Below are 27,769 nucleotides of genomic sequence, written 5' to 3'. Positions count from 1 at the left end.
CATCTGCACCACGTGAATAGCGCGAGAGAGGAGACACATATTTTCAGCTCGGCTGCAGGCGATTCTATTGTCACCTCATCTTCCTTGGGCTAGGAAACAGTTTTGTTTCCAACTAGACAGGCATCAACATACCAATGTGGAAACGTTTGGTGCAGTATGGACTGTCAGCAAGGCCACCATTATTGTATCTTCCCTTCCCAAAACACCAGAGAGAGACACCCTTGCAATGGTGCACAATGGACGTCGGAGTAGCACATACATGATGTTTTCAGACGTCTCATGAATTGTATACAGCATCACATTGGATATTTTTATCTGTTTAGGCTCTGAAGAGCGAACGTTGCAATGCGTTTGATCATCGTTGTACTCTATGAGGTATGATATCCATTGTTTACACAACACAATCACCTTTGGCACTCATGGCTGGTAATGCACACAGCTGTCATTACATTTCTGACAGGTTAAGCCCGGTGGCTGTGCATTATCTTTGAAGGTTTCACTAATCATCTTTCAACAAGATAATGCAAGACAAGATGTTTCCCATGCTGTTCTCATCTACCTCGAGACAGATGATGTTCGACTCTCAACCAGGCCAGCACGTCATCTAGATCTGTCACATGACACCACTTACCAGAACCTACGATTCAGAAAACATGATATATAAGACCGGAGCAGTGTGGAATGTCGAACCCACAACTCACATCCGAGCACAGTTTGACTCAGTGTACTGCCAGGTGAGAGCTATTGTTGCCTCCAGAGGTGGCAGCTGTGCTCCACATGCCCCCAAATCACCAAAAAATTTAATAGTCTATTGTTACTGTAGTTGTATCAGTTAGGTGAAGTCTTCATGTTACGAGGGACATTTAATAAATAATGCACATTTATTTTTCATGTACATGTTTCTTTCAATATATCTCTAAAGTACTTCAATATAGTCCCACTGCTTCTCTATGACTGAATCCCAACGCCATAGGAGCTCTATTATTCCATCCAGGACACCACTTCCGTTCGTCTGCTGAAGGGCTCTGGTAATGATGGTAGAAACCTCTTCCAGAGAAACGCAACGACGTCCACACACAGGTTTTTTCAGCTTTGGAAACAAGTCCAGTCGACTCATGTCAGGGCCATAGGGAGGATGTGGCTACATTTCCCATCCGTATACGCCCAATTTTTGATCTACCACATTGCCAATATGCAGATGATGTGCATTGTCGTGGAGAAAGAGTGAACAAGTCTCAAGCAACTGAGGTCGGATTTTGCGCATTTTTCTGCGCAGGTGTTGAGTGAAGTTGCGAATATACACTGGTGTGACACTTGCTCCAAATGGGACTCTGTCTGTCATTGTGATTCCTTGGTGGTCACAAGAAATAAATCATTATTTGCTTGGGATTTGTTTGAGCGTGTCGAAATTTTTTTGGACGTGGAGAATCCGAACTTCCCCACTCATTGGACTGTAATTCTGGTTCAAAGTCCCTAATCTACATTTCATCAGTAGCGTGAATTCGACCCAAGAATCCTAGACTTTCACGGTCGCAAGGTTGCAATGTCCAGGTGTTACTGCTTCTGTTCAGCAGACAAGTGTGGGATCCATCTCGTAGAAATTTTTTTCTCTTCTTCAAATCACTTGTCAGGATACTCAATGTTGGTACTGGCGAATTTCCCGTGGTTTCAGAGAGTTCCCCACAAGTTGTACTGCGACCTTCTTCAAGCGCATCTGCTACATGTTTAACATTTCGTTCATCCATTGACATTTTTGGTCTTCTGGGTCTTGAATTATCGTCTATGCTCATATGCCCACCACGAAAACGATTAACCCAACGTGAAAATGTTCTACGGTCCACTGTACACTCACAACCAACTTCGCTTAACGCACAATGAATTTCTGTCCGGTTTTTGCTTCCTAAATTTTCGATCTTGATCTACGACTCAGATTTTCAACAGTAACAGTGCCTGAGATGTATGTACCGTCTATTTCTACCTTTAGCAAATATTATATTAGAGTACCCATCGAAAAAAAATCACGTGCTTTTTCCTCAAGTTCATAATTTCATCTGACATACCCTGTGAAATTGAAGAAATGTATGATGAGATAAAAGAAATTATTCAGGTAGTGAAGGGAGACGAAAATTTAATAGTCATGGGTGACTGGAATTCGACAGTAGGAAAAGGGAGAGAAGGAAACATAGTTGGTGTATATGGATTGGGGCTAAGAAATGAAAGAGGAAGCCGTCTGTTAGAATTTTGCACAGAGCATAAATTAATCGTAGCTAACACTTGGTTCAAGAATCATAAAAGAAGGTTGTATACATGGAAGAATCCTGGAGATACTAAAAGGTGTCAGATAGATTATATAATGGTAAGACAGAGACTTAGGAACCAGTTTTTAAATTGTAGGACATTTCCAGGGGCAGATGTGGACTCTGACCACAATCTATTGGTTATGAACTGTAGATTAAAACTGAAGAAATTACAAAAAGGTGGGAATTTTAGGAGATGGGACCTGGATAAACTGAAAGAACCAGAAGTTGTACAGAGTTTCAGGGAGAGCATAAGGGAACAATTGACAGGAATGGGGGAAAGAAATACAGTAGAAGACGAATGGGTAGCTCTGAGGGATGAAGTAGTGAAGGCAGCAGAGGATCAAGTAGGTAAAAAGACGAGGGCTACTAGAAATCCTTGGGTAACAAAAGAAATATTGAATTTAATTGATGAAAGGAGAAAATATAAAAATGCAGTAAATGAAGCAGGCAAAAAGGAATACAAACGTCTCAAAAATGATATCGACAGGAAGTGCAAAATGGCTAAGCAGGTTTGGCTAGAGGACAAATGTAAGGATGTAGAGGCTTATCTCACTAGGGGTAAGATAGATACTGCCTACAGGAAAATTAAAGAGACCTTTGGAGAAAAGAGAGCCACTTGTATGAATATCAAGAGCTCAGATGGAATCCCAGTTCTAAGCAAAGAGGGGAAAGCAGAAAGGTGGAAGGAGTATATAGAGAGTCCATACAAGGGCGATGTACTTGAGGACAATGTTGTGGAAATGGAAGAGGATGTAGATGAAGATGAAGTGGGAGATACGACACTGCGTGAAGAGGTTGACAGAGCACTGAAAGACCTTGAGTCGAAACAAGGCCCCGGGAGTAGACAACATTCCATTAGTACTACTGACAGCCTTGGGAGAGCCAGTCCTGACAAAACTCTACCATCTGGTGAGCAAGATGTGTGAGACAGGCAAAATACCCTCTGGCTTCAAGAAGAACATAATAATTCCAATCCCAAAGAAAGTAGGTGTTGACAGATGTGAAATTTACCGAACTATTAGTTTAATAAGTCACAGCTGCAAAATACTAACGCGAATTATTTACAGTCGAATGGAAAAACTGGTAGAAGCTGACCTCAGGGAAGATCAGTTTGGATTCCATAGAAATGTTGGAACACGTAAGGCAATACTAACCTTACGACTTATCTTAGAAGAAAGATTAAGGAAAGGCAAACCTATGTTTATAGCATCTGTAGACTTAGAGAAAGCTTTTGACAATGTTGACTGGAATACTCTCTTTCAAATTCCGAAGGTGACAGGGGTCAAATACAGGGAGCAAAAGGCTATTTACAATTTGTACAGAAATCAGATGGCAGTTATAAGAGCCGAGGGGCATGAAAGGGAAGCAGTGGTTGGGAAGGGAGTGAGACAGGATTGTAGCCTCTCCCCGATGTTATTCAATCTGTATATTGAGCAAGCAGTAAAGGAAACAAAAGAAAAAATTGGAGTAGGTATTAAAATCCATGGAGAAGAAATAAAAACTTTGAGGTTTGCTTATGATATTGTAATTCTGTCGGAGACAGCAACGGATTTGGAAGAGCAGTTGAACGGAATGGACAGTGTCTTGAAAGGAGGATATAAGATGAACATCAACAAAATCAAAACGATTATAATGGAATGTAGTCGAATTAAGTCGGGTGATGCTGAGGGAATTAGATTAGGAAATGAGACACTTAAAGTAGTAAAGGAGTTTTGCTATTTGGGGAGCAAAATAACTGATTAAGGTCGAAGTAGAGAGGATATAAAATTTAGACTGGAAATGGCAAGGAAAGCGTTGCTGAAGAAGAGAAATTTGTTAACATCGAGTATAGATTTAAGTGTCAGGAAGTGTCATGGAGTGTAGCCATGTATGGAAGTGAAACATGGACGATAACCAGTTTGGACAAGAAGAGAATAGAAGCTTTCGAAATGTGGTGCTACAGAAGAATGTTGAAGATTAGGTGGGTAGATCACGTAACTAATGAGGAGGTATTGAATAGGATTGGGGAGAAGAGAAGTTTGTAGCACAACTTGACTAGAAGGAGGGATCGGTGGGTAGGACATGTCCTGAGGCATCAAGGGATCACAAATTTAGCACTGGAGGGCACCGTGGAGGGTAAAAATCATAGAGGGAGACCAAGAGATGAATACACTAAGTAGATTCAGAAGGATGTTGGTTGCAGTAGGTACTGGGAGATGAAGGAGCTTGCACAGGATAGATTAGCATGGAGAGCTGCATCAAACCAGTCTCAGGACTGAAGACCACAACAACAACAACCCTGTGAGATAAAAAGTATCCGCACACCCCCAAAAGCATACGTTTTTCATATTAGATGCATTATGCTGGCACCTACCTCCAGGTACTCCAAATCAGCGACCTCAGTAGTCATCAGACATCGTGAGGGAGCAGAATGGGGCGTTCCGCAGAACTCACGGGCTTCGAACGTGGTCAGGTGACTGGGTGTCACTTGGGTCATACGCCTGTACGCGAGATTATCACACTCCTTAATATCCCTAGGTCCTCTGTTTCCGATGTGATAGTGAAGTGGAAACGTGAAGGGACACATACAGCACAAAGCGTACAGGCCGATCACGTCTGACAGAGACCACCTACAGTGAACAGGGCCGTAATGTGTAATAGGCAGACATCTATCCAGACCATCACGCAGGAATTCCAAACTGCGTCAGGATCCACTGCAAGTGTTATGACTTAGGTGGGAGATGAGAAAACTTGGATTTCATGGTCGTGCTGCTGCTCATAAGCCACACATCACGCTGGTAAATGCCAAACGACGCCTCGTTTGGTGTAAGGAGTGTAAACATTGGACGACTGAACACTGAAAAAACGTTGTGTGGAGTGACGAATCACGGGACACAATGTGGCGATCCGATGGCAGAGTGTGGGTAAGGCGAATGAACGGTTAACGTCATCTGCCAGCGTGTGTAGTGCCAACAGTAAAATTCGGAGGCTGTGGTGTTATGGTGTGGTCGTGTTTTTCGTGGAGGGGGCTTGCACCCCTTGTTGTTTTGCTTGACACTATCACAGCAAAGGCCTACATTGATGTTTTAAGCGCCTTCTTGCTTCCCACTGTTGAAGAGCTATTCGGGGATGGTGATCTGCCCATAATGCACGGCCTGTGGCAGAGTGGTTACACGACAATAACATCCCTGTAATCGACTGGCCTGCTCAGAATGCTGAATCCCATAGAACACCTTTGGGGTGCTTTGGAACGTCGACGTCGTGCCAGGCCTCACCGACATCGATATCTCTCCTCAGTGCGGCACTTCGTGAATAGTGGACTGCCATTCCCCAAGAAACCTTCCAGCACCTGACTGAACGTATGCCTGCGAATGTGGAAGCTGTCATCAAGGATAAGGGTGGGCCAACACCATATTAAATTCCAGCTTTACCGATAGAGGGCGCCAGGGACTTCTAAGATTTTCAGCCAGGTGTCCGGATACTTTTGATCACATACTGTCGTTTTCATTCTTGTTGCATCAATCAATCCACAGTAATACGAACCTCTGACTCATTTATTAAACGCCCCTCGTGCTGTTGGGCAGGAGATCAGTGATGTACGAGGGTATTTCGGAAAGTAAAGATACACTGTACGCCAGAGGAACAGAAGAGTTTTGGCGAGCAAGTTGGCAAGACTGGTGTTAACCTTGAACCGTTAGCTTTCTCTTCGCGGTCGTTCGGCAGTTGAACGTTTCTTCTGGTTGGAGCAGGTCGTGTTTAAAATGGCTGCACCGATTCAGAATCCCGCCAAAAGCGAAGTGCGCTCCATCATACGTTTTCTTCATGCAAAAGGGCAGCGACCAGCGGATATTCACAAAGAAGTTGTTTATGTTTATGGGAACATTACGAATCGACAAAATGTAACGAAATGGTGTCGTCATTTCTCTGAAAGTAGGACCGATGTTCATGACGAACAAAGAACAGGTCGGCCATCTGTGATCTCTGATGCCCTTCTTCGGAGAACGGAGGAAGGAATTCGTGAGAATAGACGCCTCAGATTGAAAGAATTGCTTCACATCATACCGGACATGTCAATGACAACTCTTTATTGTGACCGTCGAGTTAAGGTGCAGGAAATTGTGTGTGCGCTGGGTTCCAAAACTGTTAATGGAAGAACACAAAAAGAAAAGGATGGGCTTTGCACTCGACTTCCTCACATGCTATGCTGAAGAAGGTGATGAGTTCCTTGATCACATTGTGACAGGTGATGAGACTTGGGTTTATCACCATACACCTGAATCCAAGCAACAATCAATGCAATGGCGCCATTAGAATTCACCAAAAGCCAAGAAATGCAAAACCTCGATTTCGACGAAGAAAATCGTGGCTTTTGTTTTTTCGGACAGACAAGGCATTCTTCTGTTGGAATTTATGCCTCCGGGAACGACAATTAATGCTGCTGTGTACTGCCAGACTTTCAAACGTCTTCCAATGGCAATTCAAAACAAACGCAGTGGAATGCTGACAAGTGGAGTCCGCTTGCTTCATGAAAAGCTCGGCCTCACACAGCGCTCGTAGCCAAAGCACTACTCAAACAATTCCAATGGGACGTATTGGACCATCCACCATACACCCTGGACCTTGCGCCCACTGAATTCCATGTCTTCCGTTACCTGAAGTCACATCTTGGTGGAAAATCATTCCATGACGATGAAGAGATCAAAGATGAAGTTGAAATGTGGTTCCGACAACAGTCGGCAACCTTCTATGACTGTGGTATACTGTGGTGTGCGTACTGTAAGACCTTCGGTACACACACCATCAGATTATTTGACTTGTCGCTCTAACGAAGTAGGCAAGTGTCAGCAATATGTCTCATGGACTTATCGTGGCGTGTCTATCTTCTGCCGTTAGGTCAGACAATAGAAATGCTACTTTCACACTTAGAGTAGCAGATTGACGGTGACCATCATTAAACAGAACTTGATTAATTTTCACACACATTTATTAAAAAAATAACAAGCATAAACATTATGTAACTTGATCCTGGATGCTATTTAAAATTGACAATCAGAAGTTCCTTTGGTCTTGGTATGTTAATCTTATTCTCATATATCTCTGATACTGGACAAAGTGTCTATACATTTCTCTTCAGGTACACGAATATGATAATCTTATTAGGCGCAGACTGAAACTTGACTATAGACTGGTACAGACTAATGTGGACTGGTACAGACAGGTGCAGATAAATGCAGACTCATACAGACTAATGCAGACTGATTAATCGGAGGCCTGTACACTCGTTATAATACCTCATGCATTCAGGTATCACTGCACGATTGTGATCCATGAGGAGAAAAGGTTCTACGTTAGCAGCAATCTCATTGGCTGCGTTACATATTAATACACGGATCAGCGGAAGCAGAATTTGGTCCGTCTCTAAGGCAGCGCCATCTTGTAGTGCGGAAACGGACGAGCGCTGCGCCTGCGCTGTTGTGCTTAGCGGGGCGCGCTCTGGTGGGAAAGTTGTGTACGCGCTGACTACACGGAACTATGTACAGAACAGATACAAAAGCTTGTCCACCGACCTCACAAATGTTGGATAACGGGGGTGATTATGTCGAAAAATATCGAATAATTCAGTTAATAAGATGGAACTGACTTTTCTAAATAAATGTTCTATTTAAGGACTGCGAGCCATTGTATCTTTACTTTTCGAAATGCCCTCGTAGCTGCAGGCCCCGGTGGAACCTTTGGCAAGATGGGAGAAGTGCTCTTGTGTTGCAGGGCTGGTACTGCAGGCCGGGAGTTTTCTTCAGCAGCGTGGAGCAGCTGGTGTTGGGTTACCAGAGGTCTGGGGAGCTGTTGCTGGACGGCTGGGGCGGGCGTCTCCTGAGGCCCGTGCAGAACGTCACCTGCGACCTCACCAGCCAGGACATCACCCTCATCAAGAGCATCGGGGAGGTAAGTTCGGTCCGTCTGTGCTGTTGTACACTGTCGGATATCTAGGACGGTTCTGAGGTGTCAGTGGGGCTGTGTAGTATATGCCTAAGATGCTGCATGTCAAATTCCCGGTGCATTTATCGTCAGTCTCTCCCTCCAGTAACAAGTCACAAGCCACTGGAAAAAGGAGCAGGTGTCGCCAGTATATAAGAAGGGTGAAAGAATGGACCTGAAACATTATAGTTCTGTTTGCTGCAGAATCCTTGAGAAGCTTATGTCCACGAATCAGCATGGTTTAGAAAACATCGCTCATACGAAAGTCAGCTTGCCCTTCTCTCACATGATATACTGTGACCTATGGATTACGGGCAACAGGCAGATTCCACATTTTTAGATTTACAGAGCCGGCCGTTGTGGCCGAGCGGTTCTAGGCGCTTCAGTCCGGAACCACGCTGCTGCTACGGTCGCAGGATCGAATTCTGCCTCGGGCATGGATGTGTGTGATGTCCTTAGGTTAGTTAGGTTTAGGTAGTTCTAAGTTCTAGGGGACTGATGACCATAATGCTTGGACCATAGATTTCCAGAAAACATTTGACAAAGACCCCGTAGCAGGCTGTTAATGAAGGCACATGTGAGTGCCTCGAAGGCTTCTTAAGTAATAGAACCCACACAGTAATGTAGACAGTCGGTTTTCCCTCGCTCTATGACTACAGGAAATGACTACCAGTGGTACAGGGTACCTTCTGCCACACTCCGTACGGTGAATCTACGAGGTTCATTCAAGTTCTAAGGCCTCCGATTTTTTTTCTAATTAACTACTCACCCGAAATCGATGAAACTGGCGTTACTTCTCGACGTAATCGCCCTGCAGACGTACACATTTTTCACAACGCTGACGCCATGATTCCATGGCAGCGGCGAACGCTTCTTTAGGAGTCTGTTTTGACCACTGGAAAATCGCTGAGGGAATAGCAGCACGGCTGGTGAATGTGCGGCCACGGAGAGTGTCTTTCATTGTTGGAAAAAGCCAAAAGTCACTAGGAGCCAGGTCAGGTGAGTAGGGAGCATGAGGAATCACTTCAAAGTTGTTATCACGAAGAAACTGTTGCGTAACGTTAGCTCGATGTGTGGGTGCGTTGTCTTGGTGAAACAGCACACGCGCAGCCGTTCCTGGACGTTTTCGTTGCAGTGCAGGAAGGAATTTATTCTTCAAATCATTTTCGTAGGATGCACCTGTTACCATAGTGCCCTTTGGAACGTAATGGGTAAGGATTACGCCCCCCTCGCTTACCCAGAACATGGACACCATTTTTTCAGCTCTGGTGGTTACCCAAAATTATTTTGGTGGCGGTGAATCTGTGTGCTTCCATTGAGCTGAACGGTGCTTTGTTTCGGGATTGAAAAATGGCATCCACGTCTCATCCATTGTCACAACCGGCGAAAAGAAAGTCCCATTCGTGCTGTCGTTGCGCGTCTACATTGCTTGGGAACATGCCACACGGGCAGCGGTGTGGTCGTCCGTTAGCATTCGTGGCACCCACCTGGATGACACTTTTCGCATTTTCAGGTCGTCATGCAGGATTGTGTGCACAGAACCCACAGAAATGCCAACTCTGGAGACGATCTGTTCAACAGTCATTCGGCGATCCCCGAAAACAATTCTCTCCACTTTCTCGATCGTGTCGTCAGACCAGCTTGTGCGAGCCCGAGGTTGTTTCGGTTTGTTGTCACATGATGTTCTGCCTTCATTAAACTGTCGCACCCACGAACGCACTTTCGACACATCCATAACTCCATCACCACATGTCTCCTTCAACTGTCGATGGATTTCAATTGGTTTCACACCACGCAAATTCAGAAAACGAATGATTGCACGCTGTTCAAGTAAGGAAAACGTCTCCATTTTAAGTATTTAAAACAGTTCTCATTCTCGCTGCTGGCGGTAAAATTCCATCTGCCGTATGGTGCTGCCATCTCTGGGACGTATTGACAATGAACGCGGCCTCATTTTAAAACAATGCGCATGTTTCTATCTCTTTCCAGTCCGGTGAAAATAATTGGAGGCCTTAGAACTTGAATGCACCTTGTACTGCTCGAGGCCTTAGGATCCGTACCAGGTGGGACTGAAGGAAGGCATCGAAGCAATTCAGAGGCGGGCTGCTAGGTTGGAACAACCGTCAAGTGTTACGGAGGTGCACTGGGAATTCAAATGGGAATCGCCGGGACGGCGATGATGTTTTCGAGAAACACTATTGAGAAAATTTAGAGAACGATTCTACTGCCGCCAACATACGATACGCTTAAGGGCCGCGAATATAAAATACGATAAATTAGGCATATACACTACTGGCCATTAAAATTGCTACATCAGAAGATATGCAGATGATAAACGGGTATTGATGTGCCAGTACCTCGTCTCCTACCTTCCAAACTTTACAGAAGCTCTCCTGCGAACCTTCCAGAACTAGCACTCCTGAAAAAAAGGATATTGCGGAGACATGGCTTAGCCACAGCCTGGGGGATGTTTCCAGAATGAGATTTTCACTGTGCAGAGTGAAAATCTCATTCTGGGTATTGATGTGATTACATTTTCACGCAATTTGGGTGCATAGATCCTGAGAAATCACTACTCAGGACAACAACCTCTGGCCATAATAACGACCTTGACACGCCTGGACATTCAGTCAAACAGAGCTTGGATGGCGTGTACAGGTACAGCTGCCCATGCAGCTTCAACACGAGACCACAGTTCATCAAGAACCAGTTACTCGGCCACCATTGACCAGACTTTTTCAGCTGGTGAGAGAAGTGGAGAAAGTGCTGGCCAGGGCAGCAGTTGAACATTTTCTGTATCCAGAAAGGCCCGTACAGGACCTGCAACATGCGGTGGTGCATTATCCTGCTGAAATGTAGGGTTTCGCAGGGATCGAATGAAGGGTAGAGCCACGGCTCGTAACACATTTGGACGTCCACTTCAACGTGCCGTCAATGCGAACAAGAGGTGACCGAGACTGGTAACTGATGCCAGCCCATACCATCACGCCAGGTGATACGCCAGTATGGTGATGACGAATACACGCTTGCAATGTGCGTTCACCGCGATGCGACCGGATGCGACCATCATGATGCTGTAAACAGAACCTGGATTCATCAGAAAAAATGACGTTTTGCCATTCGTGCACCCAGGTTCGTCGTTGAGTACACCATCGCAGGCGCTCCGTATTACCCCCCAGAACCCACCGATTCCATATTCTGCTAACAGTCATAGGATATTGACCAGCAATGTCGCGATACGATAAACCGCAATCGCGATAGGCTACAAATCGACCTTTATCAAAGTCGGAAACGTGATGGAACGCATTTTTCCTCCTTACACGAGGCATCACAACTAGGTTTCACCAGGCAACGCCGGTCAGCTGATGTTTGTGTATGAGAAATCGGTTGGAAACTTTCCACATGTCAGCACGTTGTAGGTGTCGCCACCGGCGCCAACCTTGTGTGAATGCTCTGAAAAGCTAATCATTTACATATCACGGCATCTTCTTCCTCTCGGTTAAATTTCGCGTCTGTAGAACGTCATCTTCGTGGTGCAGCAATTTTAATGGCCAGTAGTGTAGATAGTCGTTTTTCCATCGGTCTATTGGAAAGTGGAACAGGAGAGGAAATGAGTAGCAGTGTTACAGGATACCCTCCGCCACAATCCGTACGGTGGCTGGCACAGAATCAATGTAAATGTAGATGTGGACCTACAAAGAAAGGAACCTTCCCATAAGATCATGCAAGTTTAAGAAAAACAATTTCATGTGACAGAAACGTCCGCCCGCTTAGCTGGGTGGTAACGTGCCCGTCTCCCATGCAAGCGGGCCCGGGTTCGACTCCCTGCCGGGTTGGAGCTTTTCTACGCTCGTGGACTGAGTGTTGTGCTGTCCTCATCATCATTTCATCCACATCACCGGCGCGCAAGTCGCCCAATGTGGCGTCGACTGAAATAAGACTTGCGCTTGGCAGCCGAATTTCCCCATATAGGGGCCTCCCGGCCAACGGCGCCATACGCTCATTTCATTTTTTAATGCAACAGAAACGTTTTATTGAAGGATAACTATAAATTGTGGTCCTGTTAACCATGAAAGTATGGGTGCCACACCATTATTAACGAAAGGGTCATCAAGCAGCAAAAGAGACTAGAACTCACTATAACAATTTCGTTCATTACCACAAAAATCAAACAATTGGATCAACCACTGAATTAACGATGTAAGAATTTAATAAATGGATAAAAGGACTATAATTATGAACTCTAGTCTTGGCGCAGCGGGAGTGGACCCACGAAAGCATAATGTGAAACTACACTACTGGCCATTAAAATTGCTACACCACGAAGATGACGTTCTACATAAGCGAAATTTAACCGAGAGGAAGAAGATGCTGTGATATGTAAATGATTAGCTTTTCAGAGCATTCACACAAGGTTGGCGCCGGTGGCGACACCTACAACGTGCTGACATGAGGAAAGTTTCCAACCGGTTTATCATACACAAACAGCTGTTGACCGGCGTTGCCTGGTGAAACGTAGCTGTGATGCCTCGTGTAAGGAGCAGAAATGCGTACCATCACGTTTCCGACTTTGATAAAGGTCGGATTGAAGTCTATCGCGATTGCGGTTTATCTTATCGCGACATAACTGCTCGCGTTGGTCGAGATCCAATGACTGTTAGCAGAATATGGTATCGGTGGGTTTAGGAGGGTAACACGGAACGCCGTGCTGGATACCAACGGCCTCGTATCACTAGCAGTGGAGATGACAGGCGTCTCATCCGCACGGCTGTAACGGATCGTGCAGCCACGTCTCGATCCCTGAGTCAACAGATGGGGACGTTTGCAAGGCAACAACCATCTGCACGAACAGTTCGACGACGTTTGCAGCTGCATGGACTATCAGCTCGGAGACCATGGCTGCGGTTACCCTTGACGCTGCATCACAGACAGGAGCGTCTGCGACGGTGTACTCGACGACGAACCTGGCTGCACGAACGGCAAAACGTCATTTTTTCGAATGAATCCAGGTTCTGTATACAGCATCATGATGGTCGCATCCGTGTTTGGTGACATTGCGGTGAACGCACATTGGAAGCGTGTATTCGTCATCGCCATACTGGCATATCACCCGGCGTGATGGTATGGGGTGCCATTGGTTACACGTCTCAGTCACCTCTTGTTCGCATTCTCTCGTGGCTCTCGTGGCTTTACCCTTCATTCGATCCCTGCGAAACCCTACATTTCAGCAGGATAATGCACGACCGTATGTTGGAGGTCCTGTACTGGCCTTTCTGGATACAGAAAATGTTCGACTGCTGCCCTGGCCAGCACATTCTCCAGATCTCTCACCAATTGAAAACGTCTGGTCAATGGTGGCCGAGCAACTGCCTCGTTACAATACGCCAGTCACTACTCTTGATGAACTGTGGTATCGTGTTGAAGCTGCATGGGCAAGTGTACCTGTACACGCCATCCGAGCACTGTTTGACTCAATGCCCAAGAGTATCAACGCCGTTATTACGGCCAGAGGTGGTTGTTCTGGGTACTGATACCTTTAGATCTATGCACCCAAATTGCGTGAAAATGTAATCACATGTCAGTTGTAGTATAATATATTTGTCCAATGAATACCCGTTTATCATCTGCATTTCATCTTGGTGTAGCAATTTCAATGGCCACTAGTGTACATGGTGAATATGGCCAATGATTCTGACCGGTGAAGGCTTAAAAAGAATATAGGAAAATTAGCAAGTGCACCAGTAGAATCGGCAAAGTGAAAGCTGGATACAAAAGCTGGCTGTGGACGGTGAAACTGTCCAACTAAATCCTCATGGAAGTTAACTAGCCTTCCATCCTCCCTCGATTTGACTGCTCCATCGGCAGCTTATTTTCACTACTCTTATATGTGGAAGGCGGAGATTGTGAGTTCAGTTCGACCCTTGGACTCATTTCTGAATATGCAGACATCTCCCAATGCATCGCCACAACAGTATCAAGTTTTGGAATTTGGAAATTTGTGGTAAGTTCCTATGGGATGAAACTGCTGAGGTCATCGTTCCCTAGGCTTACACACTACTTAATCTAACTTGAACTGATTTACGCTAAGGACAACACAGACACCCATGCTCGAGGGAAGACTCGAACCTCCGATGGAGGGAGCTGCGCGAACCGTGTCAAGGCGCCCTGAACGCGCGGCTACACCGTGCGGCCAGCATCACGTGTGGTTCTTCTTCATGACCCGGCAGTAACTGTCCACTGACTTAACTCACTGAAACTTGGCTGGGTCTGCCAACACAGGAATTTTGCCAGCCAATTGTAGCTGACGTTGCAAGTTCCGACCAGTAATAATGTTCCGACTAGTAATAATTTAAATATAAATTTGACAAACTACTTCTGCTCTCACGGATTTTGTCATGGCTACTTAGTGATGTTTTGGCTCAGGGATGAAGGCAGGAAAACCCTACCGCTCCATGACATGTTTCTAACCCCAGCCAATCAAAAGGCTTATGTGTAAACGCGGTTGGTTCAAATTGTTCTAAGGACTATGGGACTCAACATCTGAGGTCATCAGCCCCCTAGACTTAGAACTACGCAAACCTCACTAACCTAAGGACATCACACACATCCATGACCGAGGCAGTATTCGAACCTGCGACCGTAGCAGCCACGTAGTTCCGGACTGAAGCGCCTATAACCGCTCGGTCACAGCGGCCGGCTAAACACCGTTGCAAAAGCGCGCCTTCTACAGAAATAATTATTGTGAGCCAATCAGAGTCTACGTTACTTGGATTTCGAGTGAACATTCTTTCATGACACGGTTGCAGATAAACAGCCGGTCTCCTGCCGTTCTGAGGGCTGCACTTGGCTTTTCGTTTTTCTTATTCCTAAAAAAAATTTCTTCTACTGACTCATACAAAGCATTTTTGTGGAAGAGAGGCTGTCACCAAGGCACCTGCAATGTGGACAAAGAACGTAGGTAATTCTTTGTCGTTACATGATCACGATGGCTGCTTTCCGCACCAAACAATTTTATGACCTTTTGCTGCTTTTGAGTTAAATTCGGCATCCAGGACCACCTACGAAGAGCTGTTTTGGCAGCAGCAAATAACAGGTCTCCCTCACCACAGTAAAAGGAAAGTAGAAGAAGAGTTTGGCAGTAGTGAATATTGTCCGCAGTATGACGTAGCGTTAAACAATCAACGACATTCACTACCAGAATGTTACTTTATAAAATATGTTGCGTAACAGTTTGTGAATGAACTATCACAAAACAAGGCAATGATGGTTGGCTAGAAGTGATGCAGCTGAGGACCTCAATATGCGGGATGAGTCTCACAGATAAGATAGATGTGGTATGTCGACCTCTACTGTGACACATTAGCAGATAACTGGGAAGGTTGCTGCAGTTCGCTAGAAGGAATCCTGGCAAGGCTCTTATGAAAACTAAAAGTAAACTCCTCCCGAACAGGCCATGAATGCCTGACGGCACCGACCGGCTGCCGTGTCATCCTCAGCTCATGAGCGTCACTGGATGAGGATATGGAGGGGCATGTAGTCAGCACACCGCTCTCCCGGCCGTATGTCAGTTTGCAAGACCGGAGTCGCCACTTCTTAGTCAAGTAGCTCCTCAGTTTGCCTTACAAGGGCTGAATGCAGACCAGACGGTCACCCATCAAGTGCTAGCCCATCCAGATAGCACTCAACTTCGGTGATCCGACGGGAACCGCTGTTACCACTGCGGCAAGGCTGTTGGCCAAGGCCCTCATGAACATCAAAGAAGTAGGTGCATCTCTATTATTACACATTACTGGATGCCACGAGTGTGGTGCACTTAACAGACAAGAACGTTAATATTCATTGGTTGTCTTCTTCTGCTGCACACATATCCATCACTGGTAGAGGATCACTCACCCACACTGGCCCATCGCTATGCAGAACGGCCTAGACCGGCAGAAATACCTGGTATGCTCCGCAAATGTTATTGGAGCAACTGACGAAAGTGCACAGGTATATGGAATAGATATACTGAAAAGGAATGTTCGTTACTGAGGAAACTGTAGGGCACCTCTCAATGGAGTGAACCAAACATAAGATCTATTGATGAAGATGATGATAATTATGATGTGGTCTCTAGTGACAGCAAGAAATTTCTGATAGCTATAGCCACTGATGCAGGTTACTTGCAGTGCCACTAGGCTGGGAGGTCACTGGTTCGAGTCCTGTTCCCAAAAGCACATTTTACACCTGTATTTAGGTACCGATGGGGATGGAGTGTGTAACAGAATATTGAAGTACTGTGCTGCACATGTTAGCCCTATATTTAATCCTATTTGTAATTCTTCCTTCACGAATGGTCAGTTTCCTGAGTGATTAAAGTACTCAGTAGAAAAGCTGCTTTATAAAAATGGAGAAAGGGAAAATGTAAATAATTTTAGACCTATTCCTGTGCCATCAGTGTTTGCAAAAGTTATTGAAAAGCTGTGTATGTAAGGATAATTGATCATTTTATATCACACGATTTGGTATCAAATGTACAGTTCGGCTTTAGAAGTCTTTTACAACTGAAAATGCTATATTCTCTTTTCTCTGTGAGGTACTGGATGGGCTAAACAAAAAGTTTGGAAGGCTTGCCATATTTATTGATTTAATTAAGTCATTTGATTGTGTTGATCACAAAATATTGCTCCAGAAGTTGGACAAGTGTGGAATACGGGGAGTAGCTCACAATTGGTTCACCTTTTACTTTAGCAACAGGCAGCAAAAGGTCATTCTTCACAATGTTGATAACGGCTGTGATGTGGGGTCTGAGTGATGGTACTGCCAAGGGGGGGGGAGGGGGGGGTGCCCCAAGGATCAGTGTTGGGGTCACTCCTGTTCCTTATTTATATAAATGATATGCCCTCTCATATTACACCCCACTCCGTCTTCAAGCCACAAGTGGCCCATCGTGACCATCCGACCGCCGTGTCATCCTCAAGGGAGGATGCGGATAGGAGAGGCGTGTGTTCGGCACTCCGCTCTTCCGGTCGTTATGATGGTATTTTTGACTGAAGCCGCTACTATTCGGTCGAGTACCTCCTCAATTGGTATCAAGAGGCTGAGTGCACCCCAAAAAATGGCAACAGAATATGGCGGCCCAGATGGTCACCCATACAAGTGCCCGACAGCGCTTAACTTCGGTGATCTCACAGGAACCGCTGTATCCACTGCGGCAAGGCCGTTGCCCCCTCTAGTGTTACAGGTAACTCTAATATTTCTGTTTGCTGATGACACTAGCTTGGTAGTAAAGGATGTTGTGTGCAACATTGGCTCGGTTTCAAATAGTGAAGTTCATGACATAAGTTCATAGTTTATAGAAAATAAACGTTTTGGGGACCATTTTTGCACAAATCTTTCTCATACCAAGATCTTCAGTTATTATTAGATGAACCGTTTCTCGATTCTACATTTACATCTACGTCCATACTCTGCAAGCCACTGACGGTGTATGGCGGAGGGTACCTTGAGTACCTCTATCGGTTCTCCCTTCTATTCCAGTCTCGTATTGTTCGTGGAAAGTAGGATTGTCGGTATGCTTCTGTGTGGGCTCTAATCTCTCTGATTTTATCCTCATGGTCTCTTCGCGAGATATACGTAGGAGGGAGCAATATACTGCTTGATTCTTCGGTGAAGGTATGTTCTCGAAACTTTAATAAAAGACCGTACCGAGCTACTGAGCGTCTCTCCTGCAGAGTCTTCCTCTGGAGTTTATCTATCATCTCTGTAACGCTTTCGTGATTACTAAATGGTACTGTAACGAAGCGCGCTGCTCTCCGTTGGGTCTTCTCTATCTCTTCTATCAACCCTATCTGGTACGGATCCCACACTGCTGTGCAGTATTCAAGCAGTGGGCGAAAAAGCGTACTGTAACCTACTTCCTTTGTTTTCAGACTGCATTTCCTTAGGATTCTTCCAATGAATCTCAGTCTGGCATCTGCTTTACCGACGATCAACTTTATATGATCATTCCATTTTAAATCACTCCTACGCGTACTCCCAGGTAATTTATGGAATTAACTGCTTCCAGTTGCTGACCTGCTATATTGTAGCTAAATGATAAGGGATCCTTCTTTCTATGTATTCTTAGCAGTAATTCGCTCGCTTTCAAATCGAAACTGAGGGGTTTCCTCATGGGTCACTCCTTTTATTCTATTGAAGAGTTCCTTGAAAAATTAAGCTGATTCTTATTGTATTGTTGATTGCGTTTACTTAAAATTATGGACCGACTTTTTTCGGCTTCATAAACATATATTTTTATCTGTTATTACTTTTATGTTGTAATTTCATGTACTGACACGTTCCATGACCTTGGAGATTTGCTCCTCAATTTGGTCCTACGGAACGTGACATGTAAATACATAAATAAAAAAAACAGTTCCCTAGCATCAGAGGGGGTGACTTTGTCCTGGAGTACATCCTTACCCTAACTTCAGTATCTGATGGAGCGAGAGTTTGTGAAAATGTTGATGGTGAACTGACAAGTTCAAATGTGATCACTCACATTTGCAGTCGGTGTGAATGGTTCACAAAACCCTAATCATCCGTTTCCACCAGCGCTAGTACTTGCTAAAGTGGGAACAGCTTCCTGCAGCTAAATTTAAGAATGTCTACAATTCTATGATGAAACAATCTACCAGAATGTTTTGTATGCAACAGTGTGTAGCTACATGGCTAAGTGAACAAAAGATAGCCTCCCAATGTAAAAGTTCAATGGTTAACTGGCAGCCGTTTCAAAGAATTTTTTTCTATCACTGGTCGCTTATTCCTTTACTGGCAATAAATTGTACATTTAATTAATGCCAAGTACCAGCATGGTTCAGGATTGCTGTTAGACCTTAGGTGTCCCTAAAACTTAGATGATAAGTCGATTCTAAAAAAGAAAGAAGCTAAGGCATCATAGTCTCCAATAAAACTAAACTAAAGGCCCAACGGTACCGACCGGCCGCCGTGTCATCCTCAGACCACAGGCGTCACTGGATGCGGATACGGAGGGGCGTGTGGTCAGCACACCGCTCTCCCGGCCGTATGTCAGTTTCCGAGACCGGAGCCGCTACTTCTCAATCAAGTAGCTCCTCAGTTTGCCTCACAAGGGCTGAGTGCACCCCGCTTGTCAACAACGCTCGATAGACCGGATGGTCACCCATCCAAGTGCTAGCCCGGCCCGACAGCGCTTAACTTCGGTGATCTGACGGGAACCGGTGTTACCGCTGCGGCAAGGCCGTTGATCACAGCCTTCCATAGCTACCATTGTCAGACCAATCTTAGAACCGTACTGAGGATGTGTTGCCATCTTAGTATTTTTTTTTGTCAGATATTAAGGAATTATGAATTGAGTGTGGTTGAAATTGAGAACTGAAAGTTTAATAGCTCACCCAGCTGCTATTTGCGCTGCCAACAGTGCTTACTCCGGCTCCTGGTAGAATCCTACACTGCTTGAGAGTTGCTAAGGAACAGAGATGTTACTGAACAGAAATAATAACAGGCAATGCTGGGCGCCACGAAATATAGTGCATACACAATGGAGGTGGAGTCACTAACTATTGGCACCTAGAATAACTTCAACAGTATAATAGGAACTGATAAGTTTGTATGTTGCATGGGACAACTGGGGTTATAATATGAGGTTGGTTTTTTGTTGCTAGGTGTGGTCGCGTCAGAGATATGTTTTTTTTTAATGAGATGCTATAGTTTGGTACTTATTGTCTGATAGTAGCTATGGACACGAACCCAATGATGTGAAAAGTAGGGTCTTTGAAGGTCAACGAAGGTCAAAAAGGTGGCATGAACGTCCATTTACAGAAGGCGTTCGAAGTGATGACCATTTGTATCAATGCAGTGCTGCAATCTCCTTATCATTAACTGAGAGGTATTCCTTATCACTTCGGCACTTATCGAATCACATGCTCTGACAATTCTTTCTCGCGTATCTTCAGGTGTAGTTGGAACGTCTTTATAAACAATGTCTTTTACAAATCACCATAATAAAAAATCCGGAGGCGTCTAGTCTGGCGAACGAGACGGCCACGAGACATTTCCTGTGCGTCCAATCCAACGATTTGGGAATTGTCTGCAACTCATTTCTAGTCATCAGCGAAAAATGTGCCGGACACCCATCGTGTTGATATCGCATTCTGCTTTTTTGTAGCTACGGTTGCAGGTTCGAATCCTGCCTCGGGCATGGATGTGTGTGATGTCCTTAGGTTAGTTAGTTTTAAGTAGTTCTACGTTCTAGGGGACTGATAACCACAGCAGTTAAGTCCCATAGTGCTCAGAGCCATTTGAACCATTTTTTTTGTTTTTTGTTCCTAAAGGTACTTCTTCCAATAACAGACCTAATGTTTCTTGCAGGAATGTGGTGTACTTCCTACCATTAAGATTTACTTCGATGAAATAGGGGCCTATAATTCTGTCCTCCAGAACCCCACGCCATACGTTCACCGACCACGTTGTTTGGTGTGTATCTTGCCGCAGCCAACATGAATTTTCAGTTGCCAAATAATGCATTGTATGCAAACTAACATTTCCATGGTTCGTGAATGTAGCCTCGTCAGTAAATAAAATCAAATTAATAAATGTGTCATCCCTCTGAATCTGAAGTTGAGCCCATTGGCAGAATTCAGTGCGACGCATACAATCTGTACCATTGAATTATTGGTGGAGACTGGCATGGTAAAGATGATATTTATGGTGATTTAGAACAACACTACTCTGGCTTATACCCGATTGCGTTGCGATCTGACTCGATCTAACGCAAGGATTGTAACACCATAGCTCTAATACTCCACTGATTTATTTTGCTTTGGTTTAATGTTACATCGTTGAGCTTCTGTAAATATTGTTTGATTGAACGATAACACAAAATTGTATACTCCTTTCTTTGTAAAAACTTTGGATGTTATGATTTGATTATATACAACGTAGTATATCTGTCATTTAAATTCTTTGTCCCATTTGGAGGGAACAAAACTTACTATATATAATTGTAATTTCTGTGTGAATAATTTTGTGTAGCAACGTCAATATGTGCAAATGTTCTGTTTTATTTAATGTGTTTGTTTGCTGTTATGTAAACTGCTGACCTTCACTTGGGGTTCTTAGTTACTTTGTATGTAAAAGGTGTAGTGGTTCCCCTCGGGAACGGAACTGTGTAGCGCGCGCAAATTGTGGTTGGCCTAGGTAGAAAAGGTGGAACTGAGAGTCAGTCGGGGACGAGCTACCAAACTGTGCACTGCCATGTAAATGTTGCGTATTGTGCTGGATCCGAGAGAGGCTTTTTCTGCTACTTTCCAATGCCTCCGATGGATGAATAAATAGCTGGAAGGTTTCTGGAATTGGTATTCATCCTCGTCACCAAGAAGGGCCAAAGTCCAGCAATTCTGTCTGCAAATCCGCCTACCAACATGCAGTTGCCACCACACTGCGCAATCACTGTAAAGGAGTACTATAATAACGTACAGTGAAGGATCAGCTTATTGGGAGATTTAGTGTGCACAAATATAAGGTAACTTATAACTGAATTTATGTACCTACCTTGATTTTTTTTCTATCACACCTCTCAGGTTCCTCTCCAGTTGAGTTATGATTACCGAGTGTCCTATTTTGTGGAGAAAATGAAAGCCTCAAAGTTAGACAGTTAATTACATAATGTTATTTAATCTTTGATGAGAAGGGCATATTCAGATGTACTGTGGATTTAGTGAAATTGTGGGAGGCAGTAAATGTAGTTTTGTGAAGATTCAAAGTCACCTATTTAATCATTTACTTGAAAGTAAAATTTGCTGTTCCTTTTATAAATTAAAGTTCTTAAAACTGAGGCTTATAAAGTTTTGCTTAGTTAATGATCATAGTGCTACCTGTAGTAAATTTTAAAAGGTGAGTCAGTTTCTTGCAATTTTGTCAACATTGTGTTTCACTGTAGTAAAAGTGGAAAACTGCAATAGTAGAAAATTATATGTTCATGATTGCTAACTGTTTTGTCTCTCTTGTGTATTGGAAGTGCATATTAACAGTATAACAGGATCCACAGTTTGTCTATTATGCTAATGCCAGGTAACAAGTAATGGGAAGACCACTACTTATGAAAACCATAATTCCTTTATTCAAAAGATAGTGAAAAGCAATCTGTTAGGGGATTCCAATTAACTTCCATTTCAAACAGTAAAGTATTTAACTGAGAGAGACTTAACCCATGTCCAATTTATGATCCTGCTGTGAATGTTAATAGTAATGTTATAAAGACCATTCAGTTTGAACAAGTCCTGAAAGAAATAGAGTGTTTCGGTATCTGTTACATTTTTGCAAATAGTTTGTGCTGCTCTAGCTGCTAGCTTCAATCTCGCCGTAAACATATGTATATGTCAGAGTTCATTGCACTCGCGTGTGGCCAAGTATAGGTTGTGTTTATCTGTTAAAGTTACTCATACCTACTTTCTTACACGAGAACGTTAATCTTTCTCTTGCCTAATTATGCTGGCGACCGTTTTCCTTTTTCTTTAAACAGTGTAGATAGGCAAAAATATTGTTTGTTACTGTTTGAATATTTACGTAATTCTGACTTTTCGTTTTCTGATAAGCCACCTCCATTAGGTACAACACGGTCAACATAACAAAATTCCTCTCAGAGGGTAACACTGCTCTGTTGCGTTGTACCATAATTGCTATAACAAAATAGTTTTATTTCACAACCTGTTTCCAGCTTTAAGGTTATGGTACAGTAGTAGCAGACAGGAGTGTTGTAGGATCTCGAACCACAGTGGCAAGAGTACCAATTTCCTTTGCCGGATGTTTCAAAAAATGGTTAAAATGCCTCTGAGCACTATGGGACTTAACTTCTGAGGTCATCAGTCCCCTAGAATTTAGAACTAATTAAACGTAACTAAGCTAAGGACATCACACACATCCATGCCCGAGGCAGGATTCGAGCCTGCGACCGTAGCGGTTGCTCGGTTCCAGACTGTAGCGCCTAGAACCGCACGGCCACTCCGGCCGTTAGACGAAACATAAGAACATGAATTTCCCCCGCCGGCCAGAGTGGCCGAGCGTTTCTAGGCGCTTCAGTCTGGAACCGCGCGACCACTACGGTCGCAGGTTCGAATCCTGCCTCGGGCATGGATATGTGTGATGTCCTTATGTTAGTTAGGTTTAAGTAGTTCTAAGTTTTAGGGGACTGATGACCTCAGATGTTAAGTCACATAGTGCTCAGAGCCATTCGAACCATTTGAATTTCCCCTTTCAATGGCTCGTAATGAAGTAAGGAAATCTTCAAGACGTTCTTGAGATGCGGTCCAGTTGCAGCAGACTGTAGATTATGTTAAATAGCGGCGAGATGGGATGGCTTCGGGCGTCAACAGCATTCGGAGTCCCGCAGGCTACGCCTAGAACACGAACTACGAATACGAACAAAATCTTCTCCTGAGTTCAGAAAGGACTAGGTAGATTCCAGACAGGTTTGTAGCGTGTACGCCATCTGGAACTATTTGTAGTCGCGCTTGTTTGCTGTGACCATGAACGAGGTGAGACAACTTGCATTCGAAACAGCCGAGAAAAGCAAAGAGAAAACTTACTTTTGGAAAAGAAATATTGTATGAAAAAGGCCTTTTTGGGCGACAACAGTGATGCGTCCGAAGACTTTCACTGTTTGTACTGCTTGGAACTTAAGAAGCATTCAAAATGCGGGCAACTCTTGTTACGGTTTCAGAATGGTAATTTGTAGGTACAAATTACATGTGCTGGAATAAGCCACAGAAAAAACTTCATTTGTGATGTCTTTAACTAGATAGGATTGTTGAGGATCATTTTTTCAAAAACGGAACTAATTTTCTCTCTTCATGGGTTCACATTCGTAATTCTATTTTCCGTCTCCGCTTTTTGTACGGTTGAAGTGAGAAACATTAATTGATACTGTTGCAGAATTGTTTCAGGCGTAGTCTTTTATTTGTTAACTGCGAGTCTATTAAACTTATCAAATATCTAACGTTTATCTGAATTTTTCCTTTTTTTTGGCTTCTATGTCATTTTAGACTCACATCTTATGCACTTTTTACAAGAATGTCCACAACTTATAGTTTACATTAATTTACAGACATATCTTCAAAGATAGCGAAACCTACAAGTGAATGACGCTCGGTCCCGATACAAATTTCATTTAACATCATGGTTTATGAAGCAGTAATGACCTAAAAACAAAATGGTATATCATTTTGGCTAGACTTCGCCTGCGTGGCTACTATCTTAACTTATTAACGACATGAAGTTAGACTGCGTTGTAATGGTGCTCTCAGGGGTCAATATTCCCAGACACAAAAGGGTATTTCGATCAGGGCAGTTTCTGTGCGGATTTCTGTATGTGCACAGATTGACTTAGCTCAGAGGTGAATGATGATTCTCAAGATGTGGTGGATGAAGTACACTACTGGCCGTTAAAATTGCTACACCACGAAGATGACGTGCTACAGACGCAACATTTAACAGACAGGAAGAAGATGCTGTGATATGCAATTGATTAGCTTTTCAGAGCATTCACACAAGGTTAGGCGCCGGTGGCGACACCTACAACGTGCTGACATGAGGAAAGTTTCCAACCGATTTCTCATACACAAACAGCAGTTAATCGACGTTGCCTGGTGAAACGTTGTTGTGATGCCTCGTGTAAGGTGGAGAAATGCGTACCATCGCGTTTCCGACTTTGATAAAGGTCGGATTGTAGCCTATCGCGATTGCGGTTTATCGCATCGCGACATTGCTGCTCGCGTTGGTAGAGATCCAATGACTGTTAGCAGAATATGGAATCGGTGGGTTCAGGAGGGTAATACGGAACGCCGTGCTGGATCCCAACGGCCTCGTATCACTAGCAGTCGAGATGACAGGCATCTAATCCGCACGGCTGTAACGGATCGTGCAACCACGTCTCGATCCCTGAGTCAACAGATGGGGACGTTTGCAAGACGACAACCATCTGCAGGAACAGTTCGACGACGTTTGGAGCAGCGCGGACTATGAGCTCGGAGACCGTGGCTGCGGTTACCCTTGACGCTGCATCACAGACAGGAGCGACTTCGATGTTGTGCTCAACGACGAACCTGGTTGCTCGAATGGCAAAACGTCATTTTTTCGGATGAATCCAGGTTCTGTTTACAGCATCATGATGGTCGCATCCGTGTTTGACTACATCGCGGTTAACGCATATTGCAAACGTGTACCGTCATCGCCATGATGGTGGCGTGATGGTATGGGGTTCCATTGGTTACACGTCTCGGTCACCTCTTGTTCGCATTGACGGCACTTTGAACAGTGGACGTTACATTTCAGATGTGTTACGACCCGTGGCTCTACCCTTCATTCGATCCCTGCGAAACCCTACATTTCAGCAGGATAATGCACGACCGCATGTTGCAGGTCCTGTACGGGCCTCTCTGGATACAGAAAATGTTCGACTGCTGCCCTGGCCAGCACATTTTCCACATCTGTCACCAACTGAAATCGTCTGGTGAATGGTGGTCGATCAACTGGCTCGTCACAATACGCCAGTCACTGCTCTTGATGGACTGTGGTATCGTGTTGAAGCTGCTTGGCCAGCTGTACCTGTACACGCCATGCAAGCTGTGTTTGACTCAATACCCAGGCGTATTAAGGCCGTTATTAATGCCAGAGGTGGTTGTTCTGGGTACTGATTTCTCAGGATCTATGCACCCAAATTGTGAGAAAATGTAATCACATGTCGGTTCTAGTATAATATATTTGTCCAATGAATACCTGCATATCTTCTTGGTGTAGCAATTTTAATGGCCAGTAGTGTATACGCATAGTTGCGGATGTATATGATGATGTTTGGTTTGAGGAGTGCTCAACTGTGCGGTCATCAGAGCCCATACAAAGTCCTAATTTTTTTCGCAGACCAATCTAGTCAGTGTCACGAATGATAATGATGAAATGATGAAGGCAACACAAACACCCAGTCCCCGGGTAGAGGAAATATCCAGCCCGGCCGGGAATTGAACCCGAGACCGCAAGATCCAGAGGAAGCAATGCTAGCCACTGGACCACTAGCTGCGGCCGCGGATGTAGCTGTGTGTACGTCTGTGTTACAGGGCTACTTTGGGGAGGTGTTCCTAGGGCTGCTGAGAAGTTCTGGGGAGAAGGTGGCGGTCAAGATGTCCAAGGTGGACCTGCCCCACGAGCGCCGGCGTGACATCATAGACGAGGGCCAACTGCTCCAACGCTACAGACACCGCCACGTCGTCGGCTTCGTCGGCATGTGCCTCTACCACAGCACCATCATGGTCGTCATGGAGTTTGTCCCAGGTGGGTCCTCACCGCACTTCTCTCAAAGGCTCCGTACCGTGTCACGAACCAAATCAACCTCTCTTACCATACATTTTTTTTTCTCAGAACAAATTTATTGTTAAGAGTCAGAATTTGGAGACAATATTTTTCTATGTAGTCTCCACCACGTTCTATGGCCGTACACCAACATTATGGAAGAGCATGTGTTCCCTGCTAGTAAAAGCCCTTGTCCTGTAGGCGTAGCCATGTTTTCACTGCATGGCTGGCACTCTTCTCATTTTCAAAGTGTGATCTCCGTAGAGAAGCTTTAAAGAGGGTAGGACGTCAAACGGGCCGACTTGGAGCAGGAGAGGCACCACAGGACATTTTAATTTACTCTGTCTATACTTTTACAAGTAAATTCATAAAACTTTGTCACCATGACCAGGAAGGATTCAGGATTCACACTCGTAGCAGCGGAAGTTCGAAAACATAACAAAATAATTTTTTTTACATGTGAAATTTGATCATTTTTCCACTTACTATTGGTTGCATTTGATGCTATAGGTACACTTTTCTTCATAAGTAAGAGAGACTGTTCGATGAATTTTGCACAGCATACAAACCATACTTACAGGTGACAAACTCTAGAATTTATTTAATTTATGGAAAAATGAATAAGCTGTAGCGTTTTAAGCTTTATGTTTAGAAGAAATCATATTTTGTAGTTAATTATCTCAATTTTTACCACAGTTTTTAATAGATTTGGAAAATTCTAGAGTTTCATACACCTGTGAGTATGGTTTGTATGCTGTGCAAAATTCATCAAAGAATCTCTCTTACTTGTGAAGAAAAAAGTACCTATAGCAACAAATGCAGCCAATAGTAAGCGAAAAAATGATGAAATTTCACATGTGAAAAATTTTATTTTGTTATGTTTTTGAATTTCCACTGTTATGAGTGTGAATACCGAATCCTTCCTGGTCATGCTGACAATGTTTTATGAATTTATTTCTAAAAGTATATCCAGTAGAAAATAAAATGTCCTGTGGTGCCTCTCCTGCTCCAAGTCGGCCCGTTTGACGTCCTACCCCCCTTAAGCTGTGCAAAGAGATGCAAGTGCGAGGGTGCCAGTTCTGGAATGTAGGGTGGACGAGGCAATGACTTCCAACTCAATTTGGCGATGTGTCCCCGGGTTCTCAGATTTGCGTGTGGGCATGCATTATCGTGTT

At 44.2% G+C, this 27,769-nt stretch overlaps 1 protein-coding gene and 1 pseudogene across 1 annotated transcript in view; one reads left to right on the top strand and one right to left on the bottom strand.

Moving 5' to 3' along the window:
• Positions 1-27,769, top strand: part of LOC124718680 (tyrosine-protein kinase Fer-like) — a 111,282-nt gene that overhangs the window by 46,854 nt on the left and 36,659 nt on the right. Inside the window, exons 3-4 of the mRNA XM_047244305.1 lie at positions 8,046-8,222; positions 26,363-26,576. Coding sequence (XP_047100261.1) covers positions 8,046-8,222; positions 26,363-26,576 — 391 coding nt within the window. The remainder of the gene's footprint in view (positions 1-8,045; positions 8,223-26,362; positions 26,577-27,769) is intronic.
• On the bottom strand, positions 19,385-19,502 carry LOC124719133 (annotated as a pseudogene).

This window comes from Schistocerca piceifrons, chromosome 10 (genome assembly GCF_021461385.2).
Source record: "Schistocerca piceifrons isolate TAMUIC-IGC-003096 chromosome 10, iqSchPice1.1, whole genome shotgun sequence".
Classification (NCBI taxonomy): Eukaryota; Metazoa; Arthropoda; class Insecta; order Orthoptera; family Acrididae; genus Schistocerca; species Schistocerca piceifrons.
This window is presented reverse-complemented; position numbering and strand designations above follow the sequence as displayed.